Source organism: Mesoplodon mirus (assembly GCF_964341445.2).
Source record: "Mesoplodon mirus genome assembly, chromosome: 14".
Classification (NCBI taxonomy): Eukaryota; Metazoa; Chordata; class Mammalia; order Artiodactyla; family Ziphiidae; genus Mesoplodon; species Mesoplodon mirus.
The window spans coordinates 24,431,296-24,449,559 of record NC_138990.1 but is presented as its reverse complement, the minus strand read 5'-3'; the positions used below and the strand labels follow the sequence as shown (position 1 = coordinate 24,449,559).

The 18,264-nt window shown below is 45.1% G+C and overlaps 1 protein-coding gene across 3 annotated transcripts in view; it reads left to right on the top strand.

The window, feature by feature from the left end:
• SEPTIN10 (septin 10) overlaps positions 1-14,932 on the top strand; it is a 62,149-nt gene extending 47,217 nt beyond the window's left edge. For 2 of the 3 annotated variants that reach the window (XM_082641966.1, XM_082641968.1), the window contains 3 exons: positions 5,351-5,483; positions 10,712-10,899; positions 12,734-14,929. In XM_082641966.1, coding sequence (XP_082498092.1) covers positions 5,351-5,483; positions 10,712-10,899; positions 12,734-12,749 — 337 coding nt within the window. In that variant the 3' untranslated portion in view covers positions 12,750-14,929. Of the gene's footprint in view, positions 1-5,350; positions 5,484-10,711; positions 10,900-12,733 lie in introns of all 3 variants that reach the window. The other variant, XM_082641967.1, reaches the window with a different exon arrangement.
• Positions 14,933-18,264: the final 3,332 nt, after the last annotated feature.

Below are 18,264 nucleotides of genomic sequence, written 5' to 3'. Positions count from 1 at the left end.
CTGAAGGAGACGCGGATCCTGAGTGACAGCGGGCGGGGCAGCCTTGCGTGCTGGAGGAGAGGGATTCAGGTGCCTGGTGGATCAGTCATCAGTCACCTGTGGAGAACTCAGAAATGCAGGTTCGCAGTTTCCGGGTATGGAGCCGAAGAATCACATTTAAATGAAAATGCCCACTCAGCCCTTCAGCAGACACTTCCTGCTGGTCACTGGCCAAGTGTGCACCGTGGGTGCAGAGAGGAAGATGCTCTTGCCCTGTGTGGTGAACAGGGGCTGGGAGAGTGAGGAGGCCCAGGCAGGAGGCTGCTGTGGGCATCCAAGTAGGAGCAGACCGAGGCCTGTGCTGGCGTGGCAGTGGTGGAGGTGCTAAGAAGCATGGTCACCACATGGGACTGGAAGGTGACGTCAACAGGACTCTCTGATGGTCTGGATATGGATGTAAAGGAAAGAGAAATCCAGGGTGGTGGCTCCAGTTACTGTTTTCCACCTGAGAAACTGGGTGAACGGTGGTGATGTTTATTGTTATGAGCAAGACTGGGGAAGGGGTAGATTTCCTGGTGGGTAGTTGAGAAGTTTGGGACATGTTACATTTAAGTTGATTATTAAATACTCAGGTGAAGACTTAGAGTAGGTTATTTCATAAATGAATCTGGAGCCTGGGGAGAAGTGAAGGCTGAGATGATACTTTGGAGTCAACAGTGAACAATACTGCATCTAGTGTTTGCAGTGCTCTAGGCTAAGTGCTGGTGAGGTAATACTGAATGAGACTATATAGTCCTGGCTGTCATGGGGTTTACATTCTCGCGGGGAGGGAGGCCGAAACCAAACAACTAACTGCACAACGAATTATGGCTGTGAAATGTGCACGGAAGGAGAGGTGGTGTATCATGGGGGGAGGGCTGGAAAATTAGGGAAGATTTCCTTGAGGCACTTATTGTTCTGAGCTTTTACTACCTGGGGAAAACAGAGGAGACATATGCAGAGACCTGGAAGGCAGAGAGAGAAAGCCATCTTTAAGTCTCTTCAGGAAGATCGGGGGGAGCAGGGCAGCCTGGTGGGGATTTGGTCTTTGTCCTCAGGGAAAGGCACAAAGTTTGAAGCAGTGATACCGATACCGTATGTGCACTTAAAAGATCACTCTTGGCTGCAGTGTGAGGGAGGGGTCAGAGGGTGTGCAGAGGTGCTGAGGAGCTAAGTGCCAGCAGCAAGAACAGAACTGGATGTCTTTGAGAGACATCTAGAAGATAAAAGTGAAAGAACTTAGTGACTGTTCAGATATAATGAGGTAAAGGAGCAGAAGATGCCAAAAGAAGACTTCTGCTGGCCTGGATCAGTGGTTTCTTCAGCTCGGCAGGTAGCTGTACCCTCATGAGGTAGTGTCTCTGGAGGAGCACTGGCTGTTCTGTGGGGCAGGATGGAGATCACCAGCTCAGTTGGGACCTGGGGACTTAGAGTTTCTTCTGAAACATCCAAGTGACAGTGTCACATAGGCACTTTGGCTGTTTATCTGGAGCTCAGAGGAGAGAGGAGAGGGCTGGGCCAAAGGGATGAACTTCAGAGTCCCAGGCACTAAGAGGTGGTTAGCTGAACACTGCGTATGGGTGAGATGCCCGGAGAGAGAAGTACATTTGCAAAGAAAGGTGCCATGGAAACAGCCTTGAGTCCGTTGAATGTGTGTCAGCAGGAGAGGCAGACAGAAGCAGTTGAGAAGCCTAGGGTAGAGGAAGGAGGAAACCAGCAGGGTCATGTCTCGGAAGCCAAGTGAAGAAGGTCTCAAGAAGGAAGGGAGAGGGGGCCGTGTTGAAGGCGAGAGGGTTTTGCTGTGGAAGTACAGCAGCGTGATACAGTCCAGTTGCTCCCTTGACCGTTCTTTGACAATAAGGAGGAACACGCCACCTGAGTCAAAAAGGACAGCACAGGCCAGGGCTTGCAGATTTGAAGGGAGAAAACCAGTTTCATTCATGAACAAACCATTTCCAGCCTTCCTTCCAGGAAGGGGGATGTCCAGCGGGCCCAGCTTAGGACATGTGCCCGTGTTCTGGCTGGGTGGGTGTGAGCCTGACTGCCTGTCCCACCAGAATGCATCCCGTGGGAAGAAGTAGCTCTCCAAAGGTAACCAGAATAATAATACAACAGGAGAGAGAGATGGTGGGCGGGCACTCAGAACAGCCGTCTTTTAGCATTTCTTCAGTTTGGGGAGCGTCTGCCCACTGGACAGGTGAAGAATAGAAAACTGGGAAAGGAGGCTCTTCAGTGGAGGCCAGGTTACAGAGTGGGCAGGAGCAGTGGCTGCAGGTTGCTTGCAGAGGACAAGCAAGAAGGCCGGGGGCTTGAGCTCAGTGTGAGGGAGGCCCTGCCCACTTGCCCAGGACCTGGTGGTCCTGTGCTCTTCCCAGGCCTGCAGTCCTGACGAGATGGGATTCCTTGGGTCAGGCGCAGCAAAATCTCTCTCCTCTTGGTGCTTTCTCATTTGTGAATAAATTATTTGATAAAATTCCTGTAGTTCTTTATAGCCTGAGGTCTAGGAAGGTTTCACCAGTGTGGTTTTAAGAACTTGTATTCTGTTTTCTTAGGAATCTTCCCATTTAATTTGGCATGTGTACAACAGCAGTCACTATAATTTGGTTGGCATGTAAAATCTGTCCCTCAGTATTGTATCCATCAATAAGAACAGTTAGTTACATGAGCCTGTTAGGCTGCGCCCTGCTCTTTATGGCCTGGCCTTTCTCTCTGCAGCCCCGCAGTGTCTCCATCTCTGTTTCACTTGAATGGTTGTGCTGAGTTATGGTTTGTGTCCCCATGTACCCACACCGATCTCATGCTTGTCATGAGGTCCAGGGGGTTGGCATTATGTGTACCCCTGTAGTCTTAATTAACTGATGTTTAATTATGTAAACTACAGGAAACATGCTTTTATAAACCTCAAATCCCCAAGTTATTTTAGATGAACAGAACCAGTCTCGTTTACCATCAGTGAAGTGCTCTGGGCCCTAAGAGTCTGGAAGGGAGATTTGTGTGGTATTTTAGAGTTTCTTAAGTGTTTGGCATAATTTTGTGTGTCATAAATTTTGTGTCTTTCTGCACTTGGTCTGTGGTGGACCCTCATCAGGCCTGTGAGAGCTGCACCTGGAGCTCAAGGAGGTCCTGAGTGAGGGGGACGCAGCGGTCTTCCTGATGGGCACGAGCAATCAAGGATGCATTTTCTTCCTCTTTCGTTTTCAGCTCTGCCTTCAATCAGTGATGTTTGCAACTAGGGTCGGATGCTGCATTAAATATCGCGGCAGCAGGAGAGCTCTTTTTCATTCTCAGATCCATGGCAGTCAACAGTGCTTGTATTAGTTTCACAGCCACTCCTTGCAGGCCCTCTCAGAGTTTCATTACCACCTTTCGAAAGACAGCGCGGTCTCTTTCCTTGCAGTTGGCTCTGTAAGTTTACCTGTCACAGTGGGCGTGTGTGATGGATGCAGAACACACGCCAGCAGTGTCTCCTCTTTACCTCTTGCTGAGGCATCACTGTAGGCGGGGTTTATTCTGGTGAGGGGTACAGGCTTTGGAGCACGTCTGATCAAGTTTCAGCCCCAGCTTGGTACTTGCTAACTCCGTCCCTTTGTGCAGGTGACTTTACCTCTCCGAATGTCGCCTTCTTACCTGAAGGACAGTGTTAGTGCTTGTTCTTCATGGTGCTGCGGGAATTAGTGAGCCCAGACCAGTCCCTGCTGGTGGCAGGTATTCCGCAAGCGTTTGGTCTTTTCTCTTTGCCAGGTGGCTTGATTTTCCTCCTGAACAACTCAAGTGCTTGTGTAAGTAGATTAGTGAGAACTTTTTAAAACTTTGATTTGACATGATTTAAATACATTATTTAAACTAAGTTTGCCACTAAAGGCTATCAGTCCAGTGTAGGACCAGTGAAATGTGGGCGAAGGTGGCCTGATCGATTTAGAGGCTTCTTTCAAATAAGACCAAAACAAACACAGAAAAACAAAAAACCTTATAAAAAGTAAAATGCCTCGAGATTAGAGGCATTTATGTGGTCATCTAGGGCATTCTGTACATTTACGAACTTTGCTCTTAGAGACAATGTGTAGGCTTGTTCCTCCTTGGAATACATGCTCTGAGGACCACACACTCAGGCTCAGCTATGAGTGCTATGGTGTAACATTTCTTCCTCTGTTTTTCCTTAAATTTATACAGTTCTAGCCATGAAAGATTTCTCCAGTTATAACATTAGTAAAATTCCTGAATTTCATCACATGTAAAATCTATTCAGCTATATTTTTATAAGTAATAGAAATTTCTAACTGTGACACAGCTGGAAAGTGAATCTGTGTTCCCTGTTAAACCTTGGGGATATTCTCCAAATGAGCTGAAATGGAAGGGCCCTGCATTGCCAGATATAAGGTCTGTGGTTCTTCTGAAATGCCACAAGTAAGACAGGCAGGCACTGGCTGTGGAGTTCCAGGACAGTCCCTGCTCTGCTTGGTTAAACTGTGTCTACTTCCCTGCAGTTTCTGTCATTAGATGAACATTTATGAAGAAACCAAAACATCTGGAGGGCTCTACTGGATAGCTGGGTTACAGAGATGCTGAGCTGTTAGGAGAGAGAGGCAGGTGGGGTGTAAATGCCAGGAATAAGCATAAACAAAGAGCCATGGAAGTGCTTGGGAGGAACAGTGGATTCCAGCTGGGGAGACTGGAGAAGCGAGGGACAGGACTAGTGGGTAGAGGGAGGGCTGGGAAGCGGGCAGTGGCTGGAGCATGAAACGTGTGGCACGTCTTAGGAACAATGGTTAGGTTGGTACAGCTGAAACCTTAGGGGGATTGGGTCTGTTGGGCCAGACTGTGAAGTTTCTGAAGTGCTGCTATCCTGTAGATAATATAACTAATGCAGAGGGAAAAGATACGGAGATCTCTGTTTTCTGTGGGAAAATCTTAGGAGTGGCAGGAAGAACAAAATGAAAGAAAGAGGAACTAAAAGCCTAGAGCTCAGCTGGGAGACTATTCCAGTAGCGAAGGCAGAAAAGCGCAAAGATCAAGTTGGGCTGAACACGGTATCTGTAGAAATCAAAACAAGACGGGACTGAAGTGATGTCGGGGTCTCAGGCTGAGCTCCCAGAGCCTGGTGATCGCACATGGCAATGAGGGGAGGGGAGGAATCAACAGAGGTCGAAGGAGGAATCCATCTGGGGTGAGATGAGCACCTCTGGGAGCACTGGCAAAGCAGGGACCCGCAGACAGACGCGCGCTCCCTGGAGCCACATGTGCTGTGATGGTCACGGGGCCTAACCCGGACCAAGTGTTCGCAAGTTTGTGATGTAATCTTGCTAACATGAGAGTACCACAAATAATTTTTCAGTCTTCAGGAGACCTACGAAGCCAAAAGACACGAATTTCATGGTGAACGTCAGAGGAAGGAGGAAGAAATGAAGCAGTTGTTTGTGCAGCGTGTGAAGGAGAAAGAAGCCGTATTGAAAGAAGCTGAGAGAGAGGCAAGTGCGCTGGTTTGCTGGGATGTGCACTTATTTGGGGTGTCCTGTTAACCTGGGGATAATTATCTCAAGAATTAGGAGATGGTTTTGAAAATTAGTTGTTCCTTAAAAAGTAGCTATTGTATTTTAATACATACTCTTCGGATGCAGACTTCCCAAAAAAAGCACAGGCTGGAAACAAATTTTTTGCCTTTTTGAACAAGGTGTCTTCCATTAGAAGTGGTTTATTGAGGACTTGTAAAGGACTAGGTTACTAAGAAGCATTTTAAGTACCTTAACCAGGAGCCAGAATTGTTTTAGCTGTGGCTTGATAAAGCCTTCTCTGAGAGTTTTGAGTCCTTGGGATTGTTGTTTGAAGTAGGTGACTCTGAAAGCTGTTAACTAGCCTTTGAGCTTGAAGTCAGGCTTCCTGGAGGTGGGTGGTCTGGGCAGCCTGGGCACAAAACCATCTGCAGTGAGTTTGGTTTGCTTCTGGTTCTCCAAGGATCAATTTTAGTTTTACTTGAGTTAAGGTATTTTCTGTAGACTTTACTGCAATGGCTGCTTTTAAATAAGTGGCCACATTTAAGATGAGGGTCAAAAAGGATGAGCTGCAAAAAGGAATCTCTAAGAGAAGACAGAAATGTTAATACAAATGAACTTGCTGATGTAAGAGTTCCTGAAGAGTTATTTGTAAAGTAATTTAATGCTACAAATTTATTATTTTAAGTACCCTTATAGTACTTGCTATTTCAATAAACCCTGTAGTAAGTGGTTTTGTAAAATAAATAATCTATCTTGTTTATAATTTGAATTTTGATCTTTATTTTGAAAAAGTTCAAACAATGGGAAAGGGAAAGTACGGGGTACCTGTGTCCCTGCCCACACCTAGATTTAGAATGGACATTTTACCGTCTTTAGTGTGTGTGTTTCCCTGGTCGTCTGAAAGCTGGTTGCAGACATCACAACACTTTATCGCAGGCACTTTCATGCATCTCTGAAGCTCAGGTGCATTTTCCTCCATAACCACAGTACCAGTACTACACCTAAGAACAGGAATAGCAATGCCACAGACTCTCCTAATCCCCAGTGCACAATCAAATTTCCCCACTCGTCCCAAGATTATCTTTTGTTGTTGCTTTCTGTTTGGTGATTTTTTGTTTTTGAACCAGAATTCAATGTTAGGTCTCATATTGCATTTGGGTGTTATGTTTTGTTCAGTCTCTTACTTGAAAACAGTCCCTAGTTTTGAGTTATTTTTGTTTATTTATTTTAAAATATTGATTGATTGATTGGCTGTGTTGGGTCTTAGCTGCGGCACGCAGGATCTTTCGTTGTGGTGCACAGGTTCTTCCTTGTGGCGCATGCGTGGGCTCCTCTCTAGTTGTGGCACACGAGCTCAGTAGTTGTGGCATGCAGGCTTAGTTGCCCCGCGCCATGTGGGTTCTTAGTTCCCCGACCAGGGACAGAACCCGTGTCCCCTGCATTGGAAGGCAGATTTTTAACCACTGGACCACCAGGGAAGTCCCTGGAGTTACTTTTAAATACAAATATTGAGGAAGGAGTTGTGATGAGTAGGAAATAGGGTGCTGATTTTTCTTTTGATTAGTAGGTGCTTCTCTTATAAGAGTTTCTCTCTCATACATCATGGTTCTCAGTTTCTCCAGTGAGGAGAGAAGACGTAGAAGTGGTTTATAGTTGAATTTTAATTTTTAAAACCCCACATAAGAATATTTTGCTTAAATGCACATTGTTTAAAAGGAAATTGAAAATTCAGGGTGACCAAATGGTTGAAAGAAAAAGAGAAGTATTATTTGTCAGTAGGTGCTTCATAGATGTTTATTTTTGTGATTCAAGCGGTTTCGTGTTAAGAACATTGTATTAAAACTAATGAAGTTAGTTCAAATTGTCACAAGAGTTCTAAACTTTTAATTATATAGGTTTAGAAGCAGATTACTGGCCTGTTTCATTAATATTACAATAATATTAGTAAGTTCCCTCATGACCAGTTTCATCCTGCAAGGCTGGTACGTTAGAGTCAGATCTGATGCAGGGCGTCTGGGGGTCATCTTCACTCGCATGAGTGATGATTAACTCAAGAGCCATCAGTTAGGACTTACCTGGTGGCGTAGTGGTTAAGAATCCACCTGCCAATGCAGGGAACACAGGTTCGAGCCCTGGTCCGGGAAGATCCCACATGCCGCGGAGCAACTAAGCCCGTGTGCCACAACTACTGAGCCTGCGCTCTAGAACCCGTGAGCCACAATTACTGAGCCCTGGCTCTAGAGCCCACAAGCCACAAGTACTGAAGCCCGCAGGCCTAGAGCCCGTGCTCCGCAACAAGAGAAGCCACCACAATGAGAAGCCTGTGCACCACAATCAAGAGTAGCCCCCACTCACTGCAACTAGAGAAAGCCTGCACATAGCAACAAAGACCCAACACAGCCAAAAATTAAAAAAAAAAAAAAAAAAAAAGAGCCATCAGTTGAAGGACCAAGGAGGGCCGTATAATTTACCGTCAGTGTAAGTGCAGTTTTAGAGGGAAAGGAGGCTTTTTAGTAGTTAGTTACACTGGACAATAGGTGGGTGTAAACCAGGTCTCTACTGGGCAAAGTGGGACATTCAAAGCTAGTTACGTCGATAAGATACTGGCAGGTAACCCAAACCTTACTTAAGTCTGTATTAGATGGCCTTGTTATTAAAATATCCTTGGCAATATGGTTGTAAACAAATACCTCTTAATTCACCTTTTGTATGAATTTGGCCGATTTTCATGTATAGTACAGAGTTAGCTGAAAATGCAGTGAACGTCAGGTAACTAGAGTAGGGAGATGCACAGGACAGATATCACGTCAGGATACTGTTTAAATGGTTTCTTTTGTGCATCTTTTGTCAACATCATCCTGGATGCACAGCCCTTCCCCAGCACAAGAAGAAGTACACTTTATATTTATCCCTCAGGTGAAGTGCACGACCAACATTAAAATGTTACTACTTCTGAATTTTATATGCAAGTCTGTTTCTTGGTTAATTGTTCACTTAGTATTTATGCCTCTCCTGTTTCTACAAGTATTCTAGATAATTTTCAGTAAACAAGTACAGCTGCACTAGAACCTGGACGTGGGGAGTCCAGGACGAGCAGCGAGGTTTGCACTCGGTGCAGCTGAGCCGCAGCGCTGGGTGCTTGTCAGTGACACTTCCGGGGTCTCCAGCCAAGTACAGAGGTCAGGTCAAAGACACTGACTAGTTTGGCAAGAGAGGAATGTTGTCTCTGGTATTCACTTTTTAAAACGGATACTTTAAAAAGGATCACTGAACAACAGCATGTATATGTCCTTAGAAGCAGGTTTACAAGAGACAGCAGCGTACCACATCGGCCATAGAGGCTTCAGAGCAGCCGCGAGCAGTTTCAACAGCACAGAAGAACTTGCAAATGTGTCTGAGTTAAAGGCCTTGTAGTGAACATTGGAGCCGTGAGTGAGCGCCTCCTGCAGGTGGAGCAGACTGTCACTGACGAAAGCCATGAACTCCACAGAATGTGAATAAGTCACATTCCCCCTGCCCCCTTTCTAAGACGTTTTTCTCTTCATAGTTTTCCTGGAATTTTTAGTCAACCTCATAAATGATATATGAAGTACTCCATAACCTTTCAGGATATTTAAGGATATAAAGTGTGCACCCTCCGTTTAAGTGTCTGTCAGAGATGTATCTCTGTTCACATAACGTAAATCCGCCCTGTGGCCTCTCTTTCCAGGCGTCACCCGCCAGCTGCCCTGCTCCTCTCCCAAATCCACGGGGTGCACGCATGCTCAGAGAGCTGCCAGTCTGTGTATTTATGCCACCGATTTATTTATGTTTCTTTTTATAAAGAACATGCTTCCTTCCTTTATAAGGAACCACTTACATAAGCAAATACTAAGGAACTGATCCCTCTGGAAATGACACCCTCAGGAATAAGAGAATCTTCGGGCCTTACTTCATCTGTTTCAACCCTATTCTGTAAACTCCGCCGTCAGGGTTGCCGGTTCACTCGCCAGCCCGCTCCATATCTGGAACATCTGATTTTTATTAGAAGGCAGCATAGCTCTCTGCTCTCTCTGCTCTCTCTGCCCTCAGCCTCTGATGATTTCCTCACTGATTTCCTCAGTGATCATAAGCCATCTTTTCTGGAAACCAAGTCCTACTTTTTGTATAAATGTTAGGTTGCTGCCCAGAACTGAAAATACTAATTGAAAATTTATCTAACCAGACCAGAGAATCAAAAACAAAGTTTTTTTTTTTTTGATGTAGATTCTAGATGTTGTGCTTGTGTTCTTGGCACACAGCTGATTCGTAAGGAACCTGCTGAAGTCTCTAGATCTTTTTTCAGATAAACAACAATCAAACCAGGGAATTTTCATGTTGTACTGTTATAAACTTCGGCAAAACTCATTTTAATGACTGCACTGAGTGTATTTAGCATAAGTGAATTTTAAAATGTTCTCTCTCTTAGAGACACAGGTGTATTTTCCCAATTATGGTGTAAACCCAGCAAGTGCAGCTGACCCTTGAACCACCTGGGTTTGAGCTGCATGGGCCCATTTATACGTGGATGTTTTTCACTCACTGAGTCCACAGGACTGCACCGTCTGTGCTTACGGAGCTGTGACACACTTGAATCTTCAACCAGCGGGGTTTGGCGCCTTCAACCCTGTAAGGTTCAAGGGTCAACTGTATTTTTATGTATAAAACTTTTATCTAAATTCAGGACTTTTTGATTTAGTTTAGATTTCAAGAAGGTGAATGACCGTGGGAAAAACATAACAGATTTTAAGGTTCTTGATTTAAACTGACACTTGCTTTCCAAACAGGTTCACCAGTATAGTCAACAGCTATTTCACTACCACGTAGTAAATTTATTTGGAAAATAAGGGCTTTTTTCCCTCTTTTTGATAACTTGCCTCTGTAATTTGTCTCTCACTTTTAATAAGAATGGATTTTTGAAACTTTATTTATGGAGGATTTGTGGGGAAAATGTAGAGCAGAAGAAAAACTCTAAGAGGTCAAATGTTTAAAAAACTGAGGTTTGTGCATGAGGCTGTTTTTATGTTTTGTTCATGCGTTTTTTGCATGGGAGCTCATTCAAAATTAAAGTTAGAGCAATTCCACATGTCGCTGTGCAGGCCGCGTGAGCAGGGCTGCAGTGGGGAGGTGCCGGGGCATGGGCTGCCCCAGCACGTCCTCAGCGGGAACCGCACTTCACTTCACAGCTCCAGGCCAAGTTTGAGCACCTTAAGAGAGTACACCAAGAGGAGAAGCTGAGGCTTGAGGAGAAGAGAAGACTTCTGGAAGAAGAAATAATCGCCTTCTCTAAGAAGAAAGCTACCTCCGAGATATACCAAAACCAGCCCTTTATGACCCCAGGTGGTAACGTGAGGAAGGACAAGGACCGCAAGAAGTAAGCGCCCCGCACCCCGCGCCTGTCTCACTGCCCCGACCTTCAGGGCGCTTCACTCTGTCTCCTTACTCCCGTCTGCTCCTGCAGCTAAAACGTCGGTTCCTTGAGAGCAGAGAGCTCATCCCTCTTACTGTACTGATTGATTCCCCAGCAGCTAGAAGGGCACCTGGCACGGGTTCCGTGCTCTGTGCATCCTTGAGTGAAAGTCTGAAGTGAATGAATGAATGAAATAAAAATCTGCTACAACACCTAAGGGTCAGCGACCTTGGGACCCTGGCTGCTCCAGGGCACGTCCAGTAACTGCTGACCACCCCTCCCTCCATTGGTTATGTCACATTTCATGCCTGACAGAGGCTGTATATTGGGGAATCATAGACATAATAGTTGATAAAAAAAATTAATTCTTAGGTTTACTTTTTTAAAACAAATTCTGATAATGATTTTTTGAGAATTTTTATTTTAATAAGGGAACCAGGCTATCGATCGGAACTCCTGTGCTTTGATGTTAGAGCTTGTGAAACGAGTGGTGGACGTAAAGATGCAGAGGAAGGTAGAGGGGGCCCCCGTGCATCGGGGCGGCCTTGGTAGCAGGTGGAGGATGGTCCCAAGGCTTATAGGTCTGGGGTATGTGTTAAAGACAACGTAAGCGAAGTCTTAGAAAGTAAGGTTTTTTTCTTCCTTTCTTTTTTTCATTTATTTCTCCCACTTAAATGTCCTCATCACTTTGCCTGTTTGCTCGCTCTGTTGAGCACCCAGCCCCTCCGCGTGGGGAGCTCAGGTTCTCCCGTGCCCCAAAGGGCAGCCCTCAGGTTTATGACCACACCATATTTCAGACTGATATTTTCAGAATATTGTAAGTCACCTTCAAAAAGGTAGGAGAACATAACATTGCCCATGATGATAGCTTTCCATTTTTGAACTATGGAGAAGTAAATCCACACGGTTTTGGGTGCATTTAATTGGCCTCTGGGTTTTATGGTTTTGGGGAAGAAGGAATTCTCATGTATGATCTTTTCACTTAAGCTCTTCCAGGGAGTGGATCTCTGTTTTGTCTGTTGATGTATCCACCCCCAGAGCCTAGAAAAAATGAATACATTGAATTTCAAAAGATAAACCACCCTCGTTATCTGTGGGGGGGACTGGTTCCAGGATGCCCCGAGGATACCAAAATCCACAGATGCTCAAGTCCCTCATATACAATGGCACAATTTTTGCAAAGAACCTATGCACATTTTCCTGTACACTTTAAGTCATCTACAGATTACTTATAACACCTAATACAATGTAAATAGAATGTAAATGCTAGGTATATAGTTGCCAGCAAGTGGCAAATTCAAGTTTTGTTTTTTGGAACTTTCTGTTATTTTTTCCCAAATATTGTATTTTCAATCCTCAGATGTGGAACCCTCGGATCCATAGGACCAAGTGTATAAATATAATTTATAACTTCTTTTCAGTGTGCCTCGAATTATAAAGCTAAGGGGTCTTTTACCTTATCATCTCAACTTAGTCCAGTGTTACTAGATTTGGACTCGCCTGACTTTATTCCATACGTGAAAAACCATTTACAATCACCTTGTGGAAGTAAGGTATGGGCTGTTGTTTGCAAAATCAGGGCCAAGCCCATAGTTTGAGAGCTCAGAAAAATTTCCCTTCAAGAAATTGTGGTGTTTGTTTTTTCTTTTCTTTTCCAGAGTCCCATGGCTAGATATCCTATCATATCCTCGATGTACATCTGCTCTTTCTGTAAAAGCTTTGAAAAACAAGTGATTTTTATTCCTATATGGTTTTCTGTTGTACCAATCAAAAGGTTTTTTTTTTTTTCTCTTTCCAGCTCCGGTTTTATGTAAAACAAAGGTTCCAGATCACAGAAGATCATCACAAGCAAAGTTATTAAACTGTTAGAAGTATGCTTTGGTTTTCTTGCTGTTTTTATTTGCTGTATCACTTATACTATATCTGGCAAAAGGCCACAGTTAAAGTATGAGGTCAATACATGAGCCAGACTGGATGATGTTACTCATTCACTGTTAGTTTAAGTTGTTGGTTTGTGAGGAACTGAGGTCATTTCTCCTGCTGCCCAGTGCTTGCTATCACTTGGCTGTAACAAGAGGGTCAGTGCCTTTGAAAGTACAGGACTCGTTTATATTGTGGCTCTGATTGCATACATATTCCAAGATGAACCTTTTGTGTACATACTAAAGGTAAACTTTCGGGAATATGTTTTAATACGTATTATGTACCTGAAACTCCAAGCTCAATAGTTCTATAGAACTTTAAAATTTTTCATAACAGTTATCCAGTTGGTAACATGATCCTAAGCTTTTGCATCAAATTACATAGTATGTGCTTCAGTGTTGTGGTCCATGGGTTGTTGTGATGAAACAACATGTTTAAAGCAGAAACACTCAGGTAAATAAGCCCTTTTCTGGTGATAAGTACCTTTGGAACTGGGTGTCTTCACACTGTTTGCATGAGTCTGTATTACATACTTGTTTCAAACTGTCTTCCAGGGAAAATAAATAATAAAGTTGAATCATCTTATTAAAAATATTTCTTAAAAAAGTTACTATGAACATCTGAATATTAAAGATAAAAATTTAGATAATTCGTATTGTAAAGGATATTTGAATTCAGTGCCTCAGTATTTGCAGAACAATTTAATGGCTTCTAACTTTTTCTTAACAGTCATAAGTTTTCATTTTTTGTACTTGAATATTCTAAATGAAACTGATATTTACACTTGACAAATAAAATGTATCTACATATTCACTAAACTGCATTTAAATTACTGTAACTCTTCTTTTGGCAAACTGTGATCTTAAACATCTTACCAGAACTATGAGAATTTAATTATATGTTTGAATTATTTTAAGACAGAGGTATATTACCAGTATTTTTCAGATAACAGAATGTTTTACTTAGCCCATGTCGGATTCTGAGCAGTGTATTTTTTTCAGGAATTTGCGTAAGTTGCAAATAAAACCTTTCATTTTGTAGCACAGCTTATCTGGACCAACACTTTAAATTCCATTTTTGCATTTCTGCAGTTTAGTAAAGTAAGTTACAAGCATCACAGAAAAAGCTCTGCACTTTCTTCTCAGGATCAGTAATGCCCAGCCTCTGGCAGGTGGGAGCGGGAGAGTTGGTGAGTCCCTGAGGGCAGGTAGCCTGGCCTCCCAAGCCCGGCCAGTGCTGCAGCGCTGAGCCTTAGCCCAGGAGCGACGCGGCGAGCTCGGTGATGTGCTGCGAGTGAGTTGTGGTTGTTCGTAGCCTATTATATCAAGCTGTGTATAACCAGCTATCCTGAACTTTCATAAAGTTACTTTTAAATGCCAGAGTGGTTGCTGGCATGTTAAAACAGTTATTCAATTCCTAGTTGAAAAGGTCACGGAAACCTACCTCAGACCCGGAGCTGAACAGAAGGGCCGTCACCTTGGGCTGCTAGTGACTCTGCTGTGAGGAAGACTCGCCACACGTGCACGCCCACAGTGTGAATCCTGAATTCACTTCGTGTATCTGGGATTCCACATAAGATTTTATTTTAGAAGAGTTGCACTGCAAAGAACAAAAATGTTTTTAAACAATTACAGTACAGGCAGACCTCGGAGATAGTGCGGGCTCGGGTCCAGACCACCCAATGAAGCGAGTATCCAAATAAAGTCAGTCACATGAATTTTGGTTTCCCAGTGCATATAAAAGTTATGTTTACACTGTGCTTTAGTCTGTCAAGTGTGCAATAGCTTATGTCTAAAGAACAGTGCACATACCTTAGTTAATAATTGCTAAAAAAAAATGCTAACCATCCCAAGCCTTCAGCAAGCAGCAAGCCGTGGTAGTAACATTAAGATCGCCGATCACAGATCACCGTAACGAATATAATGATGAGGAAGTTTGAAATACTGTGAGAATTACCAACACAGACACGAAGTGAGCAAATGCTGTTGGAAAAATGGCACCAGTCGGCACAGGATATGCAAATACAGTGAGATCTGCCTGGGTAACGCTCAGCTTCTCCTTACAAAGCTTATTAATTCTCCAAGGTCACAGTGAGGTATTATCCACTGATGCTTAAGTTAATAAATTTCCTGGGAACAAAATAAAGCTAGACGTTTTATTTTTTTTCCGTAAAGCGTGTAAAACAGAATTGCCTTTCACCGCCAACCATTAATCTTTGTACCGACGACTCTGAATTTTTAAGCTCTTTCATACAGACCATGATTTCAGCTTCCAGGCACCACAGGGATGAGTACTATCCCCCTTTTGAAGATGAACTCATTTTAGGCCCCATTTTCCCATTTGGCCAGGAAATGGGAGCACAAACTGATGAGGCCCCTGTGGAGCGGCCTGAGAAGTGCTCCTGCCCCTGGCCGTGGAGCACAGGGAAGCAAGGGGCTGGGTGTGACTGGGCCTTGAAGGACTGAAGCAGCTTCAGAAGCAGGAGGGGAGGAGGGCCACCCGGATACTGGGGACAGCAGGCTCCCAACGAAGCCTGTGCACCCGGGGGGCGGAGAGGTTCAGTGAACAGAGAACACCGGGAAGACGGAGGCAGGGAACAGACAAGGGGTTCATAAGCCTAGCCCAGTGAGCAGGCGGAAGTCTGACTCACAGGCCAGATGCTCACGGAGCAGAGGGAGAGGTGTGTTGGGGGGAGGGGCCAGGCCAGGGGCCGGCGGACGTGGACTCCAGTCCAGGCCAGGAGTCCTACTACTGCATATGCAGGAGGATAACTAGGTCACGTTTCAAAAACACTGACACACAAAGGAATACGTTGTGTAAAACCATGAAAGTGTCCTGTGGAGCTAGAAATATAGAGGGAACAAAAATTCAAGACTGAAGCGGCATGTTAAGTTGGGAGAGTGGGACGCATGCAGTGAGGAGGTTCTTGCATTAACTGGGAAGAGGATAAAAGTCCCATCAGCCGGGTAACGTGAGACTCAGGAAGGACCACGTATGCGTGGGAACACGTGCCTTTCAAGCCAGTAGAAGGAAAACTGGTGTCATAAATGATAATCCAAAAGGAAGCAAGGACATAAAGGGAATAAAATAGGTGTGACAGCTAAAAAGCATTTAGTAATATGGTAGATTTAGACCCAAATAAATCAGTAATCACATGCTCTGATTTTTCTAGATAGAAGTTTTTAAAAATCAGCTGCGTCACTTTACAAGAGTGAGCTAAAGCTTCCTGTCCTGATAGGAAAAGGTGCATCGTGTACGCTGAGCCAAAAGTAGCTACGTTTTCGGCCAAGGGCAGCGTTAGGGAAGAAGACAGCCCTGCTGGGGGGCGGCCTGGCCTCCGAGTCAGGAGGGCATCTGGCGGCTGGCGCAGGTCCCCAGACCCATGGCATGAGGGGGCTGCGTGGCTACCGACGTTCGTAAAGCACGTGCAAGTGGCCACGTCAGCAACCTCTTCCCCTCTGTACATTATGCCTCAGTAAGCCGGTCTTTTTTCTTAAAGGCTGAAAGTTAAAAGGCAAGAGCGGGGAATGAGAAAAGAGGGTTCCCTACAGATCCTGGGCCATTAAAGTGTCACTGATAAATCAGAAAATACAGAAGCATCAACAGAAAATAATTTTAAAAGTTAATTTACTGATATAAGAAATACAAAATGTCTTAATAAAAGACAATTTATAATTAAAATCCCCCTACAGTTTGGGCCGCGAATCCTCTCAGGTGTCTCAAGAGGAAAGGCATTTGACCAGCTCTCCTGTGGTAGGTGGGACACTGCCCCCACCCCAGAGATGCCCACGCCCTCGGTCCTGGGCCTGCGAGTGTGCTTCCTCACCTGGCAGCAGGCTGCAGAGGACCTGAGACCGGGAGGTGGTCCTGGGTGGTCTTAGGGGGCCCGCTGGAGGGACGTGTGGCTGGTGAAGCAGGGTCGGAGGGGCAGCACTGCTGGCTGCGATGCGGAAGAGGCCATAAGCCTTGGAACGTGGGCGCTTCCAGGGGCTGGAAACGGCAGACAGGGATTCTCCCCTGGAGGCTCCAGAGGCGCACAGCTGTGCCTGACACTTAGATTTTAGTCCGGTTCTGACTACCAACATCGTAAGATAAATAAATTTGTACTGTTTAAAGCCACTACATTTGTGGTAATTTGTTACAGCAGCAATAGGAAACAAATACATTCCCTAAAAATGGATAAAAGAAACATCCCAAACTCATTTTACAAGGCCAACATGGCTTTCATTTCAAAGCCTAATAAAGACATTCTGAGAAAGGACAATTATAGTCTGATCTCATACATAAACAAACATGCAAAAATCCTAAACAAATTACTAACAAACTGAATCCAGGGACATATATTTAAAAAGATAGTTCCTCATATCCAGGAAGGCAATGACGTTTTAACATTAGAAAATTAACTAGTGTAACTCACAGCATGAATATTAAAAATCATATGGTCATCCCTGTAGAATCAGAAAATATTTATAAAATTTAGCATCTTTGAGATTTAAGAGAACAACAGACTCTTAGAATATCAAATAGAAGGAAACTTCCTTAACTTGATAAAGGGTATCTGCAAACAGTAACCACTGTAGGCATCACACTTACGATGCAACACTGAAAGCACCTTTAAGGTTGGGGGCAAGGAAGGCTGGCACAATCGTCCCCTTCCATTAGACACGTCACCGGAGCTGGCAGCCCCCTCAGGAGGCAAAAAATAAAGATAGGCTGGGCCTCAGTCCTCACAGGTGACACAGCTGTGTATGCAGCGAGTCCACATACAGCTGTGGCCAGAGCACTGGGATCAGGAGTCCACAGGGTCGTGGCACAGATGCCCACCGATGACGGGAGGAGGTCGGCCACCGGGCAGGCTCGAGTGTCTCACGGAGCAAAGAATCTCGGCTCCCGAAGGTGTGTCCTGGGCTCTGTCCCGCCTGCCCCCTCTGGCCTCAACCACTGCCCTTTTGTTAACTGGCTTGTGCTCAGGCTCTGCTGCCCCCAGGCCTGTCTAACTGTGGTTTGGGGTCAAGGTCAAGGTCCTCCACAAGGCCCACCCACTCTCAGGTGCCTGCAAGTGGCCTGTGCCTCAGTGAGGGAGGCCCAAGCAGCCTTTCCTTAAATTCCTGCCTCTGTGGTAACCGTCGCTTGTGTGGACAGAGCCACCGCAAGCCGTGGTCACCCATGAGGTCAAAGCCGCGTGGCCCCAAACCTCCAGTTCTCCTGCCCAGGCCCCCGGGAGGAGACAACCGCACAAGTAAACCACCCCAGGGCACCGGCCCCCGCACGGCGGCCTCAGGTCCCAACGGTGGTGGTTCCAGGTCAGGAGTGGTGACCCGGGAGCCTGGGGGGAGGCCGAGCACCTGGTCCCACGAAGCCTCGCCCTGGCTCACTCGGTCGGCACCGTCCTTGGTGCCGTTCCTC